Raw genomic sequence first — 22803 nt, 5'->3', positions numbered from 1 at the left:
CAAATTCATCCTTCAGAACCCACCACTGCATCCTATATTCCCTCACAGGACTGTCATCCCTCAACAATGGAAGACTATCACACTGGTATCATATGACTTATAAAGCTGCTTCTAGTACCCTTCCACAATACATCTGCTGCAAATTTAAAAAGGTTCATTCCACTTTAAACCTCAGGTCAAACAGTTGGCTGTGTTTTGAGGTTCCCACTATTAGGACTGAGAAAAAGTTTGTCCTATTTTGGTCCATGGGCATGGAACGATTTGCAAGCCCACTTGAAACTCAGCTCTCCCATTACCTTTTGCTCAATTCAAACATGCTGTCTCCAAACTCCTTGTTACTAGTTGCTCATGCAAATAATTGAATGTACTGACTGCTGCCATTAACATTTTTGTTTTTCCTTATCATTATTACTATTTTCTTTCTTTTCTTTTCTTAATCTGTCCTCCTTTCCTCCCCTCTGAACCTTTGTTTACTTTTGGTTTCTGTAAACTCCTCTCCAGGACATCCTAGCAAAAGAGATGTATATCTCATTGGATTTCTCCTGGTTAAATAAAGGAAGAAAAAAAAAAACAAAAAAAAACCAAATGCTGTCCAAGGTGTAAGAACTTGCACTGTATTATACTAACAGTAGGCTCTAATAATATGATATCTTTACCCAGGTAACGATACAAAAGTATAGCTCATTGTTGAGCGTACTCCCAGCAGAACGTTGGGTATATTATTTGTGAAAGCAAGGCTTCAGGCTCTGTGCACTGATGTGTTCTTCTAGAAAAATATGAAAGATTTTGTGTTGTCCTCTTAATGCTCCTGGTGTCAAACTCTCAAACAAGCTACATCAATAATATATAATATGGGCCCTTTAAGGGTGTTTCAAATATTTGTACAACCTGATATGGCTGCACAAGAGTTTAGATTTTCATTAGATAATGCAGGTGTGTCTCACTAAGAGGCTAGTGGGGCATGTGTGCATCTTCAGTGCATCGTTATCGTAAAATTGGCAAATAATTCCATGTGAAACTGAGTGAGGGAATTCAGATTCAATGAACTCACGGCAGGAGTGCTTCCTGGATGTTCCCCCACAGTTGTTTTCCAGCCATGACGATCACCAACTGTGTCGTCAGCTCTATAAGACAGCCTCCGGGGTCACACTAGAACAGCAAAAAGAAAAAACACATAGAAGGAGTTTTATTCAAGAAAAAGACATTTTGTTTTCAAAACTGGAGTTGCGCACCTCTTCGTTCCTCAGTTTGCTCCACTTCCCGAACATGTATGAATATTCACCAGGAAACCCCACAAATTTGCCCTTAAAGAAAGCCACATAAAAGCAAGACGAGTAATAGTTGACAAACTGGAAGAGAAACATCTTCATAGTGAGCCTGTTCTCATATTCCAGGTGGGTCTTTGGGATCTCTGGGGGAAGCACATGTTTGGAGAAAGCACTATGAACATCACAACATCAAACCAGTTTGTGAAGTTTGGGCAGTACCATGTCGTAAACATACCCATATCAGTAATCCAGACAGCCACCCTCTCGTAGAAGAAGTTGAGGATCATGATGATGACAAAGTTGATGCAAGATGCTGTGGCAGAGGTAGCCAGTTGAGGTGTGATGAACCTGCCCACCACCTGAATCTTTCTCATGGGGTCTTTAATGATGCTTGCAAAGGCCGCATACACTGCCAGCCTGTACGCTATCACCCCAATAATACAGGCCAGGATGAGTGATATCTGTGAAGAACACACCAACAAAAGTGTGTTTTCAGGACTGTGGGATGAGGCCTGGCAAATAAATAAACTGTTGACCTCAAACATTCAAATTACCCAGAAGATGACAGTGGCCCCAGACAGGCAGAAGCGAGCACACTTGCTGCTCACGGGAAGATATGGTTCCATTTCCTGGTTGAGGGGTTGTATTTAATTAATACACCGCGTGTTGATATGTCGAACTGGTGTTCTGGTTCAGAAGAAGGTAATGGTGCACCTGAGTGATCTTGTTGAGTCTCCTGTTTGTGCATCTAATTTCAAACTCGGGCCGAATTTGAAGCTGTTGCTGTTCTTCTTCAAAGTCCACCAAGTCCCATTCATATTCCAATCGGGCTTGACGCCGCTTCCAGAACTCCAAAAAGAGAGTTACTAAAGTACAGTAGAAAAGAAGCAAAGGTGTTTATAAAATCAGGTTACATCAATTGAAACATATTCTACGAGCAACTTTTCCATACACAACAAGCCAGTGCTACAAGGTAGCTTGCGTTGTACAATTTCTAGAGCATTTACCATATAGTGCTGGTGATATATATATATATATATATATATATATATATATATATATATATATATATATGTTTGGTGATCATTTTCACTTCGCTAGCTCATTTTTTGTACAAGTATCGTGATCTGCATTTAATGACCCTATGCCTCGCTGCCCAGAAAGGAGTCACGTTTCCTGTACCGACACTGAACAGACTTGTCGTCAGTAGGGGCGCTTCTTCTGGGTTGTTGCTATGTTATGGTAGAGTCCAAACTATTTCACAAGGAGAAAGTGGAGTGCCTCTAATCCCTTACAATCCATAGAGTACTCTTTTAACAAGGGAGGCTCATGAAGCTAATCATGAAGATGTGCGAGTACGAACATACCAGCGTTCCTGTGTTTTGTGGACAAACAAAGAAGAGCCAAACCAGGAAAACCTACCCTTCCACCGCTTTTCATGGGGATGTAAGTAGATTGGTGGTTCTTTTACAGGTGAGGAGCCAACAAAAGACTCCCCATCACACGGTGTGCCAGCAGAGGACAATTGCCACCGTGTGGTGTGTTTCGGTAAAGGATCTTCCATTCCACATGGTGTGTTTCCGTCAAGGACTTTCCTCACCACGTGGAGTGTTTCGGTACTGGAAAAAGACTCCCCACCACCAAAGACCTATAAGGATTGGTGGTGTGTTTCGGTACTGGACAAAGACTCCCCACCACCGAGGCCTTCAAGGGTTGTGGTGCCTTTCGGTAGAGGATCAATACTCCGCACCACCAAACGCCTTTAAGGATTGGTGGTGTGTTTCGGCAAAGGATAAAACCTCTACACCTGCAAACAGCTGGTGGGTGGCTGGTGTGTTTCAATGAAAGGGATAAACATGATAAACAAGCTTTATGTTCTTCACATATTTTGAAACTGCCTTATAGTGATAACGCTTATGATGCGCACTCTATGTTCTAAAGGATTATTTGCAAGATATTGCGGCCAACTTGGATTCGAGAATCAGTAGACCAAGTGGGAGGTGTAGAACTTTCCGCTGACTGAACCTCAATTTATTTTTCTCAGTGTGATCATTTGAGTTACCTGACACTTCTAGATGAAGATTGTGCTGAGGGTGGGGTGATTGCCGACAATTGATTTCAGGTTTGCGCGTGCGGGCTGGGCGGGGCTCTTTTTAAACACGTCAGTGTCCAGCTGTAAGCGGTCACCTGATTCAATCGATGTCGGGACTGGAACGGATTGACGGTTTGTGACCTGCTGCCATTGCTGAAACTACTATACTGCTATTACCGTCACCGTGCGAGACCAGATGTCACATGGGCGATTGCATACAAGTTCAAGCAATAGAAGTTTGAGTTGCACCCACCGTCCCCGTTCCATTTACCCTTCTAGAGGGAGTTAGTCGGACTAAAAACATCAGTTTGACTCAAACTGGAGAATGGGCTATACAGTCCTAGTGGTATTTCTAGGTGGAAATGAAAGTAGGAACTTTAAACTAATTTTCCAAGTATCATAGACATTTAAAGGCGTAATATATGTCATAAGTTTTATTAAAAATAAAATTAAAAAAAAAATCAGTCGTGAAATTGTTAAGGAATAGATCTCGTAATGGATCTACACCACTCACAAAATGTGATCCATATCAGGCTTTCGGGTGCACTCCCCGCCCTTTACAGATGAATTTAATTTGACCCTCGATAAACTTTGGAATTTACAGTTAGTAGCAGTTAAAAGTTTGGAAATCCCATTTAAATGGAAACGCTCTCAGACACGTTAAAAGGTCATGAAATTCAAGCTATATTAACTCTTGAAAGGAGTGGCACCCCTGAACTTAGTCATTACGGTTCAAAAAGCATCATCTGTATCATAAAGCTGACTGTTAAAATATCAAGATGTGCGAAGCTGTTACCTGGGCCACAGTCTTTATGTATAACCTATTGCTGAACCAGTGCGAGTGACACTCTAAGATCAATGGCCAAACCTATCGAATAACATGCTGTTTGAAACCTCACTTTTGCAAGGCAGTGTTGATCGGGTTGTCTTGGTTTTATGATTTCGAAATGTGAAAAGCATGACGAAGAGGACTGTTAAAATACAAATTGTCAATGAACTGGGTAAATAAGGCTTCGTGCGTCAAACACGTTGTGAATGTTTCTGGGTTATTCCAAAATTTCACACCTAACTTATACCACAATTATGCAGAGAATTAGAGGAATAGAACACTCCTTACAATGTGTTGCTAAGGAATGTCCAAAGCCTGCCGTACGCACCGTTAGACATGAAACCCAGTCGTGTAATATAATCGTACTGGCAAGTTGATATGGCCTTCAGAAACACGTGGTTAGTCAGATGCTTAAGTATGAAGGACTTCACAGTGAAAACATGCTCTCCAAGATGGAGGGATAGGGTCAGACAAAGGTTCTGCACAACTACTCACCCCAAATCCCCATGAATATGGCAAAGAACACTGTTCCCTCATTGTCGAACAGATGGGATTGCTGGAGGGGACCAAAAAAAAAAAAAAATCAAATGGGATCACTTCATTAAAGCAATACAGTAAAACACAGCAGTAACCTGGCAACATGTTGTTGACTCCGCAGGTTATAATTCTTCAGACTGTAAATTAATTTGAAACAGGGTACTGTCAAAAGAGGATGAAGTTACCCAGGATGAGAGGCATGTAGAGTTGAGATTCCAGAAAGAGCACTTTTTGTCACACAGTGGACACATCACAATTTGGCCTCCAATATTAGCATCACAAATTTCTTTGCTAATGACAGAGAAAGAGAATGTTAAAGAGATACAGTAACCAGGTTTCAGTCATTCTTTGTGATTTGGGTTTAGTTGTGAGTCCTAAGTTGTTTTGAGGAACAAATAGAACACGGCTAACACATTAGTAGATTAGATTCCTATTTTTTGTTTGTTTGGTTATATAGAATCTTCATAGCCATAGTTTAACAGGTCCATTAACATTTTAGGAGTGTTAATTTATCAGCCATTTTAAATACCAATTTCAGTTGTGCTTGTTAGTAATAATCACATTTAGCCAACCTCAAATTGGCTTTTTCTCAAATTTTTGTTCAATATATGTTGAGCGTTTCAGTCTTTATTTTCATTTGATAATACATCAATTTTTCATCTATTGTTTGCCAATTGTCAACATTTTAATCTATTTTTAGTCAGAACAATTATTTCACTGTTTTTTTTTTTTTGGTTTTAGCTTGGGGACGCGATTATTGTCCTTTCATGTTAGTCGTGTTTTTTCGCAAGTTCAACTTTGTTGTATAAAAGGTGTCCATCTATTTTGTTTCCGGGCCCCGTGAGACCCAATGTTTGACACCTGTGTGCCCATGTGTTTGTGCATGACATGTTGTGCTCTCAAATGGTTGCAGGTTTTGAAAATGGTTGTGTGGTTGACTTTTATGGCAGATTGGCAGACAGGATTTGAAATCCTCATAATCATAATTGTTAATTCCTCCTCTTCCTCTTTCATGAACAAAATGAACACTATTTAGGAGCAAAAACAGTACAACACAGATGCAATTTCTCTTCTCCTACCAACCTGGATATGTTGTCGTCATAGCTAAGCACTCCATAGGTGAAACATATGAAGCCCATGACAGCAGCAAAGAATAACATCTCTGTGTAGAATCCCAGCCACGCAAAGTAAATCCCGATCTTTTCCCCGTAGTATTTCCTGGGAGCACAGTTTCATTGCAACAACTTGTTTGTCAACAGGGGGGAAATTTTGAATTCAAAAGGAAATGTTAGCGAAATGAACAGTTGTAGTTTCTGTTCTGATACCTGATGAGGTTAAGTGGCTGCTCTTTGTAAAAGCAGAGAAATCTGGCCCAGTGTGTGTACAAATTGAAGCGCTCACTCTCACATTCTGCATTTCTTGCCCTCTTCCAGTAACGGCACTGAACGAAACACAGTTATGTTTTGTAGGGCAAAAGTGTTGGGAAGAACGTTACATTTAAAATTCTGCTGATGTCAAAATGTAGTGCTGGGCGACAATGTCGATATAGTACAACACAAAGAGAGGCAATAAGCGTACTGCAATACGACGTTCAGTTTCCAATATATGGAGTATCCGTTTTGAAACGCCTTATTTTTGCAGTATTTTGTTTTCTTAAAATCAATCCACTCCGGAGTGGCTTTCGTATCATGATTTTTGTCGGACAGGGTTTTGAATCGTGTTTTACATGTAAGCCATTCCAAGCGCTTCAAAAAAAAAAAACACACTAAATGTTACAATACATTACTTTGAGTGAGGCTATGTTCCAAAGCAAAATGGCAGCAGAGGAGGCAAATAAAAAGCGGAAAAATAAAATGTTATGATACAAAGATTACACTTCCTTCCTTTCTGTCGTTGTCGCCATAGTCTCCTGTTCAGGTTGTTCATAGCAAGCCCCTATATGTGCAATAATTTCTCAGCAGCCATATTATTGAGCAGTATAATCTCATGTTGCCTTTATTTGAAATGGCAATTTTGAGACTTCAAGTTTTGTCTTGTGTTATTTCATTTTGTTTCATAATTTTTGTAATCTGAAGAAAACAAACCTGTACAGAAGCGACCATATCTCGAGGTTGCAATTTATTGCACTGTAAATTTTAACAATGGATTTCTCCTTGGTTTTTGTTGTATTTTTTTTCCACCAACGCAACTGACGCCACAGATCAGTTTGGTTTATGGTGAGAACGAAGTGGTGCTTGATAACAGACACGTGTGGCTATGCCATGTGAAAGAGTACAGTATTCTCATCTGCTGGGGACATATTAACAAAGTCAAGGGCATGCTTGGGATAAAAAATGTTGACATGCTTTTTATTTTTAAAAGAATGTTTAATGTGTGTTCATAAATGTCAAATAGAATTTGCCTATTCTAATAATTTCCTTCATTTTTTTTTCCGGTCATTGTTAAAATAAATGCCATAGATTTTTACTTACAAACATTGCCCAATGTATCGCAATACGTCGCAATCCACCTTTGCTGTATCTCAATAAATTACAGAACACATTTAAGACACAATACCCAGCACTAATGATTTACCAAAAAAAAAAAAAACAACAAAAAAAACATAATAATAAACTTTGTCTGACTATTTTAGTTTGTATAACTTACATCATGAAGTGGGAATGCTGCTGTGTATGTCCCGTTGCTAAGTAACCTCTTGATTCCGGTCTTGTCTTTATCTTGTTGTCCATTTTTGAAATATGGACATCGGGCTAAGATATAGAACACCTGAGAAAACAAAAAGATTCAAAATCGATATATATGGAGAATTAATCAAGTTCTATATGCAAATAACACTTGAACGGATAAGCACTCACAATTCTATTTCTTGTGGATGGAGGGAAGAATGTATCCTTGTCATTAATGAGGAAGAAATCAGCCCTGCTTTTATCAAAGGGGTATGTAAAATAATCAGGTTGAGGATGCATAATGTGTTCTGGCAAGCGGAAGGGATGTGACAGCCACTCCAGAGGAACATCCCGGCCGTGGGGGATATCGCTGGCTTTGAAAGGAACTTTGACCTTCAAGACGTCAGCGTAGGTAGCCAGTACATCCCACGGAGCATGGATCTTCAAGAAATATGTCTTCTGGTCTTTCGAATCCTAGTTTAGCAAGTGGAGAATGTGGAAGTTTTATTTTTCTCCATTTCCCATCAACAAAATGAGCAACTAAACAATCAATTGGCAGCTAAGACAATAGTGAGCCTCCCCTTTAAGACTTGTTTTCCACTAATATCTTGTGCCACTCAATATAGTCCTCTAGATGGTGCAAGTGTTCCGTGAAACGATCTCTTACAGATTTGTCTTCAGTCTCCAGCTCCAGTCCAGCTTTCTCAAGGTTGGCCTCAAACTCCCTCCTCCTCTCCTGAGGACAAACACACACATCACAAGAACGAAAGCAGAACAAGTTCCAAACCACACTTTTTTTTTTCTTTTCCCCTTTGTCATTCATCTTTGCCTGTGTGTAAGTTTGTGTCAATACCAATCATATTTCATAAAAAAAAAAAAGAATATATTAAATAGCCAGCTAAAGGTGGTAGACATGGGATAGAGAAAGCTTTATTCAACAAAAACTAATCAAGCAGGTTTATTCTCAAGTTAAGCTTGAAATGGATTTCTCACTTTCATCCACTTCAGATCTAATTCCAGTTCAACAACAAATTTGCATGTTGTGTACAACCAACTTCGCTTAGGGGTGTAATAGTGATATGAATAAAATAAAATATATTAAAAAATCAACATTGGATTGTGAGGGAGGTACACAATTATTAACGCCGGGGGGTGGGGGGCAGTACAAACATGTTAAGAGGTTTCCACTGAAACTGCTGACCAAGCAAGGGCACACGTTGCTTAGTTTCACATCCAGCAGTTACAGCGCAACATTATTATTCACTTGGGGTTGTGCTGGTGCCCACATGGTGAATGCTAACACAAACTGGATCTTCACCCCAGCCATCCGTTTGGTAACACTCTAATGGGAAGCATCCCGGTGTAAACGGTTAGGTTTACTTTTTCAGTGACCACAAAAATCAAGGGGACAAAGTATAGCCGCAGGAGAGAAACCAGTTGTCTGTTTGTCAAACATGAAGTATTTTAATGCATTTTTTATAGCTCTTAGTTGTATGACATCATGGGTTGAGGCTCACAGGGTTGAAGTGCCAGAGCCCACTTTTGTAATCTACACACCACAGCACTCTGTGCACTAAGCTGGGGGTGGTGCTAGCGCAAGCAGCACATTTGTTGGACACAGGCCCTAGAGCAGCAACTGGCAAACAAGAAAAGTTGCTGCTAAAAGTGATAGTGAGTGTTAAATAGCCCACAGTTGACCATGTCAATAAGTATGTTTCCTGACTCTTTGCGAGACAACATTGCAAACTTTTGTTGAGAAGTTTTCTACATCTTCATCTTCAAAAAAACTGTAGCAAAAAGTAATGAATGTGTCTCAGTTTTCTGTAAAGCTCTCTTTTGTGACTGATCTTATGTTTTCAACAATTACCTACATATGAGCTATGCCGTACAAAAATTGTGAGTCCCCCCCAAAAAATGGGTGGATGAAAAAAAGGGTTACTAACTTCGCTTCCTACTTGTCTTTTAAAATATTGCTTTTCTGGATTGTGTAACAAAGCTAACAGTACCACACTGTCCCGGTAAAATGATGACTGGGCCTTTTTACTGGCTATCTAAGCCCACATTTCCACAACATTTTTCTGGTTCGCTGTCCTTAATGTTAAGTTATGAATGTGGGATGGGGTGAGTTTGAATTTGCCGGCACAGAGGTCTATCAGGCACGTCACCACCAAGTGTAATGTTTAACACCCCAAACTCATTACGTACGTTTATGTTGAAAACGACTGTTCTAGTCGCTGTTGATGAGAACATGTATCTATCTTCATAGGGAAAGCTGTGAATGCTTCATTTTCAACTTTGAAAACGGTATTCATCTATGAATACACCACTATGTGAAAAAATCCATAGTTAGCCTCTGATTTGCCAGTGTGCTAAGAGTGCAGTGTCAAAGTGGCCTCTGGTACCTGTTTCTTCTCTCCATCTTTGTCATCGACATAGGACAACACAAAGTCGATCCTGCGCATGCCATCTCGGAAGAATACTGTGTCTCTGTTCGGTTGCAGTTTTTCTGTCTGTGAGATAACATTAAGAAAAGGAAATCTTGGTTAGTGTTTACAGTACATGGGAACAAACAATTTTCGTGCAAATCGTTATTGGAAAAGGAAACCTCTAATTTAGCTTTTTTTTTTTAGCATATTTAGCATTTTTCTCATCTTTCAAGGCTGACAAAATATTGTGTGCTCCTGTATGTCTATGTAAATAGGAGTGGTATTTGAAAGATTGATTTTAATTCCTTATTTTGAATAGCATGTAGGTCATACCTGTGTTGTATGTGTGGAAACACAGCCATCCAATGGTCACATTTATCACTACAGAGCTCAATTGGCATATATTAGGTATGCATTAGTCAAGGGTATCAGCTACGCTCCATAAAAAAAACAAAAAACAAACGTATTTGACGAGAATTTTATTACTTATTATTGTTATGACTATTTTAAAAAAACAAGAATTCTCATCCATGGCACTAAAATACATTAATTCTTAGTCACACATAGACTTAATTCTTGGAAGTTCAGTTATTCAGCTTATTCACCCATCTATCCATTACAAGAGTTGTAGGCTTGCTGCCTAAATTTCTTTTGTTCCTGCCAAATATTGATATATGGTGAATAAATATGTGCCTCATCAGAAAATAAAACACCTGAGCCATTATATTCCAACAATGTCATTTAAATCGTTAAAGTACATTAACACTATTGTGACAGTCAACTTTTGTTTCATACACAAATACTGATAAGGCATGACATTATGATGTCATTAACCGTGCTGCTAATAAACTACAGTATGAAATGGAATACTATGCGATGCAGCAATTACTGCTCTATTTCACATTTTGGATTTGACGGCCTTTCATAATTTTCAGATCAAGTTGCTGTCATGTTTTTATTAGCATTAGCATAAGAGCAACTGAAAACCTGTCAGAAAACCAAGCCAAATCCATTTTATGTAGTACAACAACTACATGAAAAAGTCCTAAAAATATTGCAGTATAGTCCTCAACACATTTTATATAACACATTTGCTGTAATATGACGGCAAGGGAAATTAAAAGGCATGAAGTCCATTTATGTCGTTATCTTCTGACTGAAGGAGAAACTTTTGTTTAGTTTAAAAACTCCCGCCTAATTTATCAGAACACCACATCGACTTGTAAAAGCGATAAGCTTCAAGTGGCAAGTTAATGTATTTTTATACTTGAGCAGGAAAAATGCCAACCAAGTTGCACTGATTAAATGTTCTATTAAAGGACTGAAGTCAAATAACCAAGCTTCTGAGTGAAGATGAATTATCTGAGGCGACTCCGCATCAATAGTTTGTGTGTTCTCTTGCTGGGGAATGACAAGAACTCTTTGAATAACTGAGGTCTTGTGATTCAGCAATGAGAGCGCCGAGATAATAAAAGGCCACCAAGCATATGCTGCACATGCGGTCTGCCTAAACAAGGAAAATCCCTCATTGCGGCATTAAAGCTATTCTGTGTATTCTCCCTGTATAACAGCACAGCTTAACTCGGAACAACGGCTGTCCAAATATTATGTGACAAAATGTCATGAAGCCACGATTACTGCTTTGAGACTATCATGCAGGGCACTAAGTTGAAAGCTAAGGCATTCCACATCTTGATGTTGTTCACTGTGCAATGAACAGGACAGGTGTCAACCTCAAGGCTCGATCCGGCCCGATCCCCTCATTTGGAAAAACTGATTTGACTTTCTGTTTCTGGCTAAAATACTGAACCTGCTAGTTGCCTTAAAAAAACAAAAAAAAAACCCAACTATTCTGTCATTCCCAATCAATCCGGGCCCTCTGACAGAAACGATAAATACAATGTGGCCCACGATAAAAATAGGTTTGACACCCCTGACGAACAGTATTCATACAAAGACAAAGAACTATCCACATTCACAAACACACTTAGCAACAGTTTAGAGTTTCAATCTACAGCTCCTCTGACTTTATGCCTGGTAAGGACAGCTCGTTCAGATGAAACAATAACATGCTTTTACCATCATTGCTTTTATCTCCCTACAGAAAAAGTCAAATTGGGGAATAAAAGACATCGCCCGACCTGCTCTCCCTATTACGACGCCTTATGAAATTGACAATTCCATTTATTACACAACACATTTCTCACTGCGTTCCCCCAGCTAAAACAGCTTACTTGCGAGACTGTTGAAAGGCTAATGATGATGCAAATGTACAGCATCTTACCTCAGTGTGACCAGGCAGGGTTGCTCTCTCAGAAAGTGAATTAACATCATTTCCTCCATTTTCATCTGCAAATCAAAGACATCGTTTTCAGTCAGATAATTGTCAATGTTTTGTACCAACGTTGAATAACTGCTGTTCCCCTATGGTTGTGTACATGTTACCTGTGGCCAGTACTACACAGTACATATATCAACACCGGTAACTGGGTTGACTGTTTGCCGTGGTGTGAAAAGGTCAAGGATTCAAAAACCGATATTACTGTCTATAATCAGTAATGAGCGTTTCCCGTTTTTACTTAATCTAACAAAGGGGATATTTAAACGAAGAAGAATATGATCGGCCGCCTGCAGAGTTGACTCAACAAAACTCTTTCAAAATAGATGGTAATTTGCTGTTTTTGTTTTGTTTTCAAACTTCTTGGCATCTATGGGGATAAGGAAGGGATGATGGGGGGTTCTTTGTCTTAACACCTTTGAACCAAAGCATCACGCTGGAGGACATGACACATTTGCATATGTAAACTAGGCATGGGGTGATATCAGAATCTGATGGTATGATAACCTTGAACAAAAATACCATGGTATCGCGGCATCACAGTATTGAAAATACAGCTCCTAAAATATGTCATTTTAAAACCAGTCTTTCACCTACGATACGTATTCACTCATTGACTACTAATGACGGCTACAGATGTGAAAGGAAAGAGGAATCGAGTGAGAAACTCAACGCCATTTCACATATTAATAATAATACACATATTAGAGTGAGAAAAGCAGATGCTTTTGTCATGCAAACGTGTGGGAAACATTGTCCCACATTGTGCCTGCCAGTAGACAGACGTTTGTGTTGTTTGGTGATACACTACCACTAGTGCTTGCAGTTAACTCAACGAGATTTTTGGAAAAAATTAGATAGCAATCACCATTATTATTAATATTATTATTTTTAATTGGGGACTGTGACTTGTTAAGAACAACTAAAAATATGCGTTTACTTATTTATTTATTCATTTATTTGTATTTGTCATTTCCTAACACACTAAATATTCAACATTTTGTTTAAAAATAAAATAGATAATGTTCAATGGTTAAAAAAAAAAACAAAAAAAACAACTTCAATTGTAATATGTGATACCATGACACCACAATATTTTTGTGCATGGTTATCGCATCGTGAGAATATCGACTCACGCATAATCAACACGCAACCGGTGATACGATATATTAAAACTGAGCAAACACTAAAAGAAAGGTCTGATCCGAGATTCAAACTCAAAATGTCTGACCATAAGGCAGCTGTACTAAGCACATTGAATCAAGTGGCCATACAGTGAATGCATATGCTGTCTCTAAAATTCCACTCATGTCAATTTTAATGCAGTTTGTAATTTTATTGAAATAGCTCTACATAACAATGGCAGCATAAAGTGTTACAATTACACACAGCAAAATAAAAATAAAATAAAAAAACACTGTAGAACAACAACAAAGTTTGAAACAAGAAAGATAAAAAGATATTAAAACATAGGCAACAGCTCAAGCTCTGTTAAAAGCCAAGGATTTAAAATGGGTTTTGAGGCAAGTTTTAATAACCCATGAAGAGGTTGCTTGTCTGAAAACTACAAATGACAACTGTTACTTCAGAAAAATATTTGAGGAATTTTGGGCCAATACTACATAAACAAACTAGCATGGGTTTAAAAATACCATTGAGGGTAGATGGTTGAACAAACTTTAATGCATTCAAGTGTAGTTCAGATTAAATTAAAATCAAGAATTTAAACAAATGTTGCAAGTAACAACAGCACCAGAAAGTAATCCCGAGTTTTAGTTTTAATTTGAGCTGGTTGTGACTTGTGCTGTGACAATATGTAGCGTTTTTTTTTTCACATCCAAAGTGCGTCTGATTTTCGATATGTATCTTGATTTAATTCACATCATGTGAAAACAAAAGGCTTCAGGATTTAGAGCCAGCCTAAGACTTTAATATGTCACTTATTTTTTGTGTACAAATCAGCCTTTTGTGCACAGCGGTTGTGCCAGAGGTCTGGATGAGAGATTTGGCACACCGTATTTTATGCACTATAGGCACACATAAAAGTCTTCAATTTTCTCAAATATTGACAGTGCGTCTGATAATCCGGTGTACCTTATACAGTGCATGCATCGCATAACGCTGACCCCTTTCATTTTGGGGGGACGAAAAAAATAGAAAAACTTAATCCCCTTGTAAATTCTTCCATTTTTTGCACTGCAGTTCAGTTCTAAATGTATTTTTTACAATGAATATTCTTATAACACACTCTTTGAAATTTTGATATGCTATACTATATGGTCCAATTTTCAAGCAGTTTATATGGGAACAAGGCATTAAAACCGAGAGATTTTGTAAAATAACACGTTATTTTATAAAAAACAAAAATCAATCCAGAAACTGTTTAAATCACAAAACAATATGTTTTAAGGTTTTTGGTTGCAATTTGATTAAGAACTTCAAATGTAATATTTCATTGAATCGTAATTCTATTCTTTTAAACTCTAGATTCGTCTTGGCATTGATTTAAACAGTCTTTTAATGTAATCGAGGGATTTTTCCTCGATTACATGTAGTAATTTGTACACATCATCTTTATTCTTAATTTCTGAATTTCTATTAATCAAGTTTGTTTGACGTATCTGACTGTTTTGTTGACGTTTCCCTTAGCGCATCTCCATCTAGTGGATGCATAACGCAACTCCAGCCACTACTGTATCTTCTATATGAAAACAGTTTTAAAATAGGCCATTCATTGAAGGTGCACCTTATATGCCGGTGCGCCTGATAGTACAGAAAATACGCTAGACTGAAAGTGTGCATGCCAGGCATGTATAAATTGGGAGTTAATCCATGCAGTGTGTAAACAGTAACAACATCATGGCTCAGTGCTGTAGAGCGGCACCTTAACGGTGATTTCCTGTTAATATAGGAGTAGTCTTCATTCTTGTTCAAGTCTAGTCTAGTGGATTCATAATAACCATGTCACAGTAGGCACAGGAGTTCCTGATGTTTTATGTAATTACTTTCGATTTTTTTTCTTGCATACAAAAAGAAGAGTTGTTTGCAATATTTAACCCGAAGGACAGTGAACAATTCATAAATATTTTTTCGAACATCACCTGCAGCATTCAAACATACTACTTATTAAAATGAACCCCAACTTGTTTTTTCACTGTGATATATCTATACATTTTAAAATATTTTTGTAGTAAACCGGAAAGAACAAAAGGCCCCCCCATGTGATGCAATCTCTGACTGGCTTTCTACATTAAAGCAACGTTTAAAGCAACAGCTGCTCTACGTGGCAACTACGGCTAATTCTAATTCGAGTTACCTCCTAGTTAATATGGATGGAAATACCTCTGCCAGTCTAATAAGGCCTCAGTGATTATTCTGGTAGGAAAGGACTAAAATGGCACTCGGTGAAGTTGTGATAGAGATAAAAATCAGTGCCGTACACATGCTCCTGTCTGTCTGCGCTACAATGACAAACTGCATTCCAGCAGGGCAGACGCTTGCTGCCTACCTCGCTCTCTTGTTCTCCAATGATGAAAACGTAGCACTTCCTGTGGGGGAGGTTAGGACTTGCATGAAGACAGCGAGGGGGAGGGGCCGAGCGCACGCCTCTCTGCACTGCCACAAGTCCCACGTGAATGCAGTCCACTAAGGACAATCCTCAGCCTTATTCAGGCAGCAACGTCTGATAGGTCACAAAGATGACAGACAGCACTGGGGGCCAATAGAAAACCGGCTTTTAAGTGTAAGCTCTATGTGGACACCCTTTTGAGGAATAAACATGTGTCATCAATAAGAGGAGGAGAATCCCTTAGGACAAACAACGAATCATCACTGGGATCGTGGGAAGAAGTGCCAGCTTTGCGCCTGAAGAATTATTTTTGACCACCGTATTATTTTCTTCCTTTTTTGAGAGCATGTGACATGTTTATAGACCCTTATTTGAGCTGCGCAAATAGAAGCAAAGTGCCAGCAGTGTGTCAGAGATGTTTCCACAGGGGGACTCATCTATGACAGTATTTTCAATTATATTTTGCAAAGCCCCCCGAGGAAAGAGAAAACATTTCGTGCCCCCTCAATTGTCACATCGAACATAAAAAAAAAAAAATCTGCAAAAAAATTGTAGACGTATACCTAAAACCGTATCCTTTTTACACTGAAAAAAAAGGGAAAAAGCAACATAAACCAACATTCAACTACAAACTATCTCCTTTTTTTAATTTTTACAGCATTCATACAGGTTAAAGGTTTGTCTAAGTAGGAAAAAACCCAAGTGCATCAAAGAGGCTGAAAAGAAACACGCCCATCCTTATTTGATCACAATTGCACTTCACATGGTAAAAACAAATTCTTTTCTCTGGGGTCATCCATGCCCCCCCTGGCATTACATTGCACATTCCCACTATTTGAGAAGGACTGGCCAACGATGACAGGACAACCATAAAGAGACAATTCACAACAAACGTCAAATGTTTTGAACAGTACTATAAAGTGAAAGATTACTCAAGGCCAGGTAACCTCATTTTACATTACGCTCACCTTATCTTACCTCATTTTACAATATCGTATCAATCATGCGAATAGTAGTGAAAAAAATTGGCAAATTGGTTGCATGTTACTTGATCTGAGTGAGCGATGTCACTAACTGTGTTAAAGTGAAATGTGGGCAAGCAAGAAAACTTGAAGAAAAAACATGAAAAAAAAAAATTGACAGCATAGAAACATAGTTTCTGCACACCAACCAAGAGTAAAATGAATCACGAACATGCATCTAAAAGCGAGCTGTTCTGAACATAATGACAAAACATGAAGAACTGCCTCACATGTTTCTCTACAGAACAAATAGAAAAGCTCAGTGATGTCAAAGCGTTACAGGCTGTGGTACAGTGAGCTTGTAAGGCGAATTCACCGTATGACGGGCAATCCAAACCTATGTTAATTAGCTAATGCGTTTAGAACCCCAGGTACAAATTGTTTTATTATTATCATTATTTATTATTTATTATTATCTATAATCTATATATCTATATCTATTACCATCTCCAGCTTCGTTTCCATATAAATCATCTTCTTACTTAGCAATCTTGGGACACATGGCTAACCTATTTAAGTTTGAAGTAAGCAGTAAAATGCACTCGAAATACGGTTTTGTAACCACTCACGATACAACAAAGCTTTACCATTTGGCCATTTTGAAATGAGTGAGGCCGACCAATAGCAGACCAGCGTCTTCGTGAGGCGACGCCGACCAATAGCAGACCAGCATTGTAGTGACGCGTTGTAGGGAAAAAAGTGCAATTACCTTAGATAGTGATCTTATTTATAGTCACCTCGGTGAGTTGGGGTGGCGCAAAATGTTTTCTCTTGGACACGATATAAACAACGTAAACAAAAGGAACCTATATTGATTTTTTTTCTCTTTTTTTGTTGTTTGAAATAAGTACTGGGGTTAAATTTTCAATTTGTATTGACAAGAACTGAACCGAATCAGATTCAATCGTCATCTTCTTTTAGGAATTGTCCTTGAAACGGATCATAGCTTATAGATCGATTTGAATACAATGGTTTTGTGCTCGAAAAGATTCACACCTCGACCACTTACACACTCAAATATATACACATGTACTATATAGATAGATATATATATATATATATATATATATATATATATATATATATATATATACACACATAGTATATGTATACACACACACACACACACACACACGTGCACCTCTGGCCTAAATATGAGCTTTTTTTCAAATAAACAACTTTCTACAATTGATCTTGTCTTCAATTCAATATATTTGAATTAATTAGTTTAATCAACCAACGTTGTACCGACTAGACCACTTGAGAGTCAAACTAATCATGGCTGTACAAAGCCCATTAAATATGCATGTGTCCTTGGGCTCCTTTTAAGACACAAGATATTATTTTCTTAACTATGTCATCATATTAAATTAACATTCAGATGGTATATTTCCTTCACCACAGATTCAAATATGTCTATTTGGCTGGCAAAGCCACATATGTCGTACGGGTAATACTTTTACTGGCTGAAGACCCACTTTCATTATTAAGGACCAATGGAATGACGTAAGGAATCAATGGAATTCCCTCAAGGTAAAACCATGTTTATAAAGCCTGTCACCTCAAGGAGTCCGGCGCAGATTTATGCTGCAGCGAGACACCACAAATATTACTTTCCATTAGGTTGAGAGTCCAAAAATATAAGTGTGAAAAAATAAGATTAATTTGTAACTAAAATACAAGGATTGAAGTCCACTGGTTTAAATGGTTCCGTTTGACTGTTTCAGACCGTTTTGAATGTGTCCCCTCGGTCTCATTTATTAATGGAGCACGGTTGTGTTCAGCATCCCTAATTGGGAACTGGCACAGCCGTAGACATCAGCAAACAGCCATCTCCCTTTGTTGCTCTTTTTGTACTTTTTAATTGCTTGGTCATGCATAAAGGTTCAGTGAACATTTGCTTCTACTTGCCAGGAACTAAAGACGACTGGTGAGAGATACCAGTTAGAAGTTTCAAGTGCCATAATTGACAGTGAACCATGCATATTGAGCCTTCTCTTTTGATGGAAAATCTCCATTGTGTAGAGCTCTTGTGATCACCCACTCGACTGTATCGTGGTGAGCAACAAGCGATGATCAACTTGAACGGGTTAAAGCGGCATAACTTGCTCCGTAAATGATTGTCTACAACAACAAAAACAGACACATGACGTTTTCTCCACTTGTCAATTACCAGTCAGTCACAATATAAGGCATTGAATAAGTTTGAGCTCTCATTTTGTAGAGTAAATATAGTATTAGATTAGGTTTTTACAACCTTTATTGAGCCATTTTATATTGGATGCTTCAAATCTAACTGCTAAAAAAAGTCATATTTCAGAATTTTTTCATTAATTAATTTTTTCAGTAATCATGATGCTGTGAACATACTTCCTGTCATCATTCTTTTAACATTAACAGTAGCTTTTTGACAGGCAATGCAAATTGCTTAAAATATGTGGATTATCAAACACAACCTTTACAGCTTTGTAAAACAAGGCATTGTGAAAGAGATTAAACGGCTCACATTTTAACCATTGAAGAATATGTGGTTCTATGGGTATGAGATGTATTTATATTTGTTATAAAAATATAAACACACACATTGATATCTAAATGTTTATTCTTATTGAAGAAAGATGATTGCTTTGAAAAAGTATGTACAATTTTGTCTCTAAAGTCATAAAAGTAGCATTATAAAAAACAAGCCAAATCATACTGTTGTTTATTGTGATAGTTTCTTGGAAACTATATGATTCTAAAAAAAAATGCTAATGTTCACTTTTAAAGTGTTTGAGCGTAGGGAAATGCTGATGTTTAGCCACTATGAAAGCAACCTTGCATACATTTAAGAAAAACAAACAGAAAAAACATATCACATCATGTCCAGGTGGTAATTGCTCCAGATCACCTACAGAAGCTGTCTAATGACCCTGACATCAAGCCATGTTCACAATACCGTAATACGTTCTGAATCTGAGCATTAGGACCAGTGTCAGTGGGACCACCTCTTTCCGCAGCGAAAGCAAAACTCTTTTGGCGTGGGTGACCGCCCACAGAATGGGCTCCCCAGGTTACGTCATCAATAAACTCCACTGGGCCACAACATTCACTGCAAGTACAGATAACAGGCCACAACAGACACCAATTCTGAGAGGGCCCTCCTACATGTTATGACTCAATAGTTGCAAACTGGTATCAGTCCATTTTTTAGGCTGTTGGGACACCCAGCTGCTGACAGGGTGAGCCCTGGACAGGCTGGTAAGAAAGGCCCTTTCTGTCCATAGATGAATTACAAGTGGTGCCAGACAGGACAATGGAAGTCAAGGTATTATCTAAGATGTACTGTATAACAACCTCCACCCAATACAGGACATCATCAGTTCATCCAGTGAAATACTCCTTCTCGAAAAATGTGTGACAGATAATTGCTGCAGCTTCTTGTTGCTAAACTGCTCTAAATAGCCCATGCACCACCTTTCAAATATTATTTATTCTTTTTCTCGTACCAAGGTATTTATTGTATGGATGTAACATATAACCACGCGGCCTATTCTTTGTCGACACCTGCAGCTAGTATGGAGAGTTGGCCGATTCTCATCTTATATTAGTAATAGAGTAGGTATTCAGTCGATAGTGTGGTGACCATGGTAATGAGAACCTGGCTCGCTGCTAGAGACGCCCAGTGTGAAGCAGCTCAAAACAAGGTAAAATCAACATTGCACAAATCAATGAGATTCATGATGATATACTTTATTAACACAACATTAACTCTGCAGAGGGCTAGGTCTTTGTTAATTATGGCTATTGTTAGATTTGTGGCTCATTTTCGCGGTTCCCAGTATAGTGTATGCCCGTGTTCATAATTATTGGACATCATACATATAGGCTATATGTTTGACTCGGTATTTCTTGCCGGTAGTGTAGGACTTCAAGTTGTGATATTTTGTCGGGTGGGGACGATGTCAAATGAAGCTTTTTTTTTTTTCCCCCCCTCTGGTGGCGTCTTCAATTTAAATGATGGAATGTACACCAAGAGGTAGAGATGGCAGACTGCAAAATGTCTTTGAAACTGCGTCATGAAAAACCTTTACAGACAAGAAAATACTCTAGTATTCTGCTTTTCACAATGTGAACATAATAAACAGAAACTGTTGGTTGTATAAAAAATAAAAGTGTTAATAAGGATCGGCCAACACAAACCAAGAATCTCAATGATGTGCAGATAGGAGGGAAAAATGCATTTGCTATGATTCAAGGAAAAAAATAAGTTCAGATGAAGGCTGTTTCGAAACACTATACGATTATGAGAGTGTAGGATTTAAACAAACGAGGACAACAACTGGGCACAGGAAGTGATATGTTTTATGTTGCCTTTTGTATTTGCTCATGAACTAGGCTCGGTTAGGTTATCTGAATATGTGGGACATTCACATTCTAGACTACGCCTGCTTCAATCCAGTTTGCTGCTGTAAAGTCTGATTAATCTTCCTTCAAGGAAAAAAAAGATGTATTTTTTTTTCCATGTAAATGTAGATGCAAATCAAGCCAGTCTTTCATGTGTCCTTTTAAAGGATGAGTCCTATAAAATGCATTGTGAGTATTGCAGTGCCTTCAAAGTACTTCCATGAAAAACGAATAACGTCAGAGAACTCCTTATCATGTGTCAAACATATTTGAAAGAAAGAAACACACTTCTCGTGAAAACCAAACCATGCGAATGGACTGAATTATTTAAAAGCAAGTAACAGTAGTTTATTCTAAGTTACCACTGTTGCTAAAATGTAGATCGCGAAGCTTGATTTAAAGGGTTCAGAAATGCTGCTCGTTAGAACCATCGATATTTAAACATGGACCTCCAGCGTGTCTCGAGTTATCCTTCCAAGAGAAGACAGACAAGCCAATATCTCATGTGCCCACAGGCATTTGACTAACCATTTAGGGAGGTGAAGAACGAGACTGTGCATTTCAAGCATTTTACCTGAATAATAATGGCAAAAAAGTTACCTGATTAAAGTTTCATTTTTATTCTAATTGCCTCTGGCCAAGAAATCTAATACCCGTACTAGATTCTACACCGCTGGGAAGTCAATACTGCTTCACTATTTTCTGTTTTTGCAAAGCGCAAAATCTAACATTAATACAAGTTTAAAATTCTCGTAATAAGCCTACAAGACTCATGCTTTTCTGCGTGAGAAATTAAGAAATTAACAGCAAGGTTCGTAATGCAGTATGTACCACATGATGACTTTCAGAGTTGCTTATTTATTTTGTACCTTTATGTATTTTGTTACATTTATTGGATATTTACAAGTAACTGCTTGGCTGTGGTTTTAAAACGCCAATCAGGATTTTAATGACATGTAATAATTTCACTTTAAGTTTGAGCTTTCATCTTACCATCAATACATTTTAATATAGCGTAATTATAAAATTGTGTCATAGTGGTGGATTGTATCCGAGTCACATTGCATCAATTTCTTTCAGCGAGCAATATATAACAGGGTATCTGCACAAATCTTATCAGCAAATTTAAAGACTTTTAAGACCTTTTTAAGTCCTCTGAGAGGAAAACTTAAGAACCTAATGCCGACAGATAAAACCTGTTGGTGGCGCCCGACTGGCTCTTTTTGTTATGTCTTGTGATCTGCAATGCTTTGCTGAATGAATAAAAACCAGGCAGGGAGGCTTGAGCGAATTGAATTCGTGCCGGGAACGCACAAGTTCGTTCGTCGAAGCTTTTTCCCTATGGCATGGTATAGAAAAGTCAATATTGGCTGGTCTGAGTTATTCTTTTTGCTGCTTAGCAGCTAGGCTTGTCCTAGTCTTCTTTTAGAGATTTCTCTGACAGGTTTTCAATGACGTGACATTGTGGGGAGTAACCCGGATTACTCAACAAACGAAGTGCAATGCCATCATGTGTATCATGGACAGATTAAATAAAATTATCAATGTTGAGACCAAAAAAAAAAAAAAAACCTTAGCAAAGCCTGTCGCCGATGCGATGGCATACATTGAAGGACTCAAGTGACACAAGAGAAGACCCGGTATGTGGAAAAATTACAGTTTATTGGCGCT

At 38.2% G+C, this 22803-nt stretch overlaps 1 protein-coding gene across 2 annotated transcripts in view; it reads right to left on the bottom strand.

Annotated features, from left to right (window-relative positions):
• Window positions 1–22803, bottom strand: part of ano5b (anoctamin 5b) — a 44716-nt gene that overhangs the window by 5878 nt on the left and 16035 nt on the right. For both annotated transcript variants that reach the window (XM_088413224.1, XM_088413225.1), the window contains 14 exons: window positions 12103–12167; window positions 9795–9902; window positions 8060–8128; window positions 7582–7866; window positions 7373–7492; window positions 6052–6167; window positions 5810–5944; window positions 4912–5017; window positions 4685–4745; window positions 1983–2134; window positions 1823–1897; window positions 1504–1729; window positions 1233–1411; window positions 1052–1149 (listed from right to left, as the gene is read on the bottom strand). In XM_088413224.1, the coding sequence (XP_088269350.1) occupies window positions 1052–1149; window positions 1233–1411; window positions 1504–1729; window positions 1823–1897; window positions 1983–2134; window positions 4685–4745; window positions 4912–5017; window positions 5810–5944; window positions 6052–6167; window positions 7373–7492; window positions 7582–7866; window positions 8060–8128; window positions 9795–9902; window positions 12103–12167 (1795 nt within the window). The remainder of the gene's footprint in view (window positions 1–1051; window positions 1150–1232; window positions 1412–1503; window positions 1730–1822; window positions 1898–1982; window positions 2135–4684; window positions 4746–4911; window positions 5018–5809; window positions 5945–6051; window positions 6168–7372; window positions 7493–7581; window positions 7867–8059; window positions 8129–9794; window positions 9903–12102; window positions 12168–22803) is intronic.

Source organism: Hippichthys cyanospilos, chromosome 4 (genome assembly GCF_059441005.1).
Source record: "Hippichthys cyanospilos isolate Australia breed blue-spotted pipefish chromosome 4, RoL_Hcya_1.0, whole genome shotgun sequence".
In the NCBI taxonomy this organism is placed as follows: Eukaryota; Metazoa; Chordata; class Actinopteri; order Syngnathiformes; family Syngnathidae; genus Hippichthys; species Hippichthys cyanospilos.
This window is presented reverse-complemented; position numbering and strand designations above follow the sequence as displayed.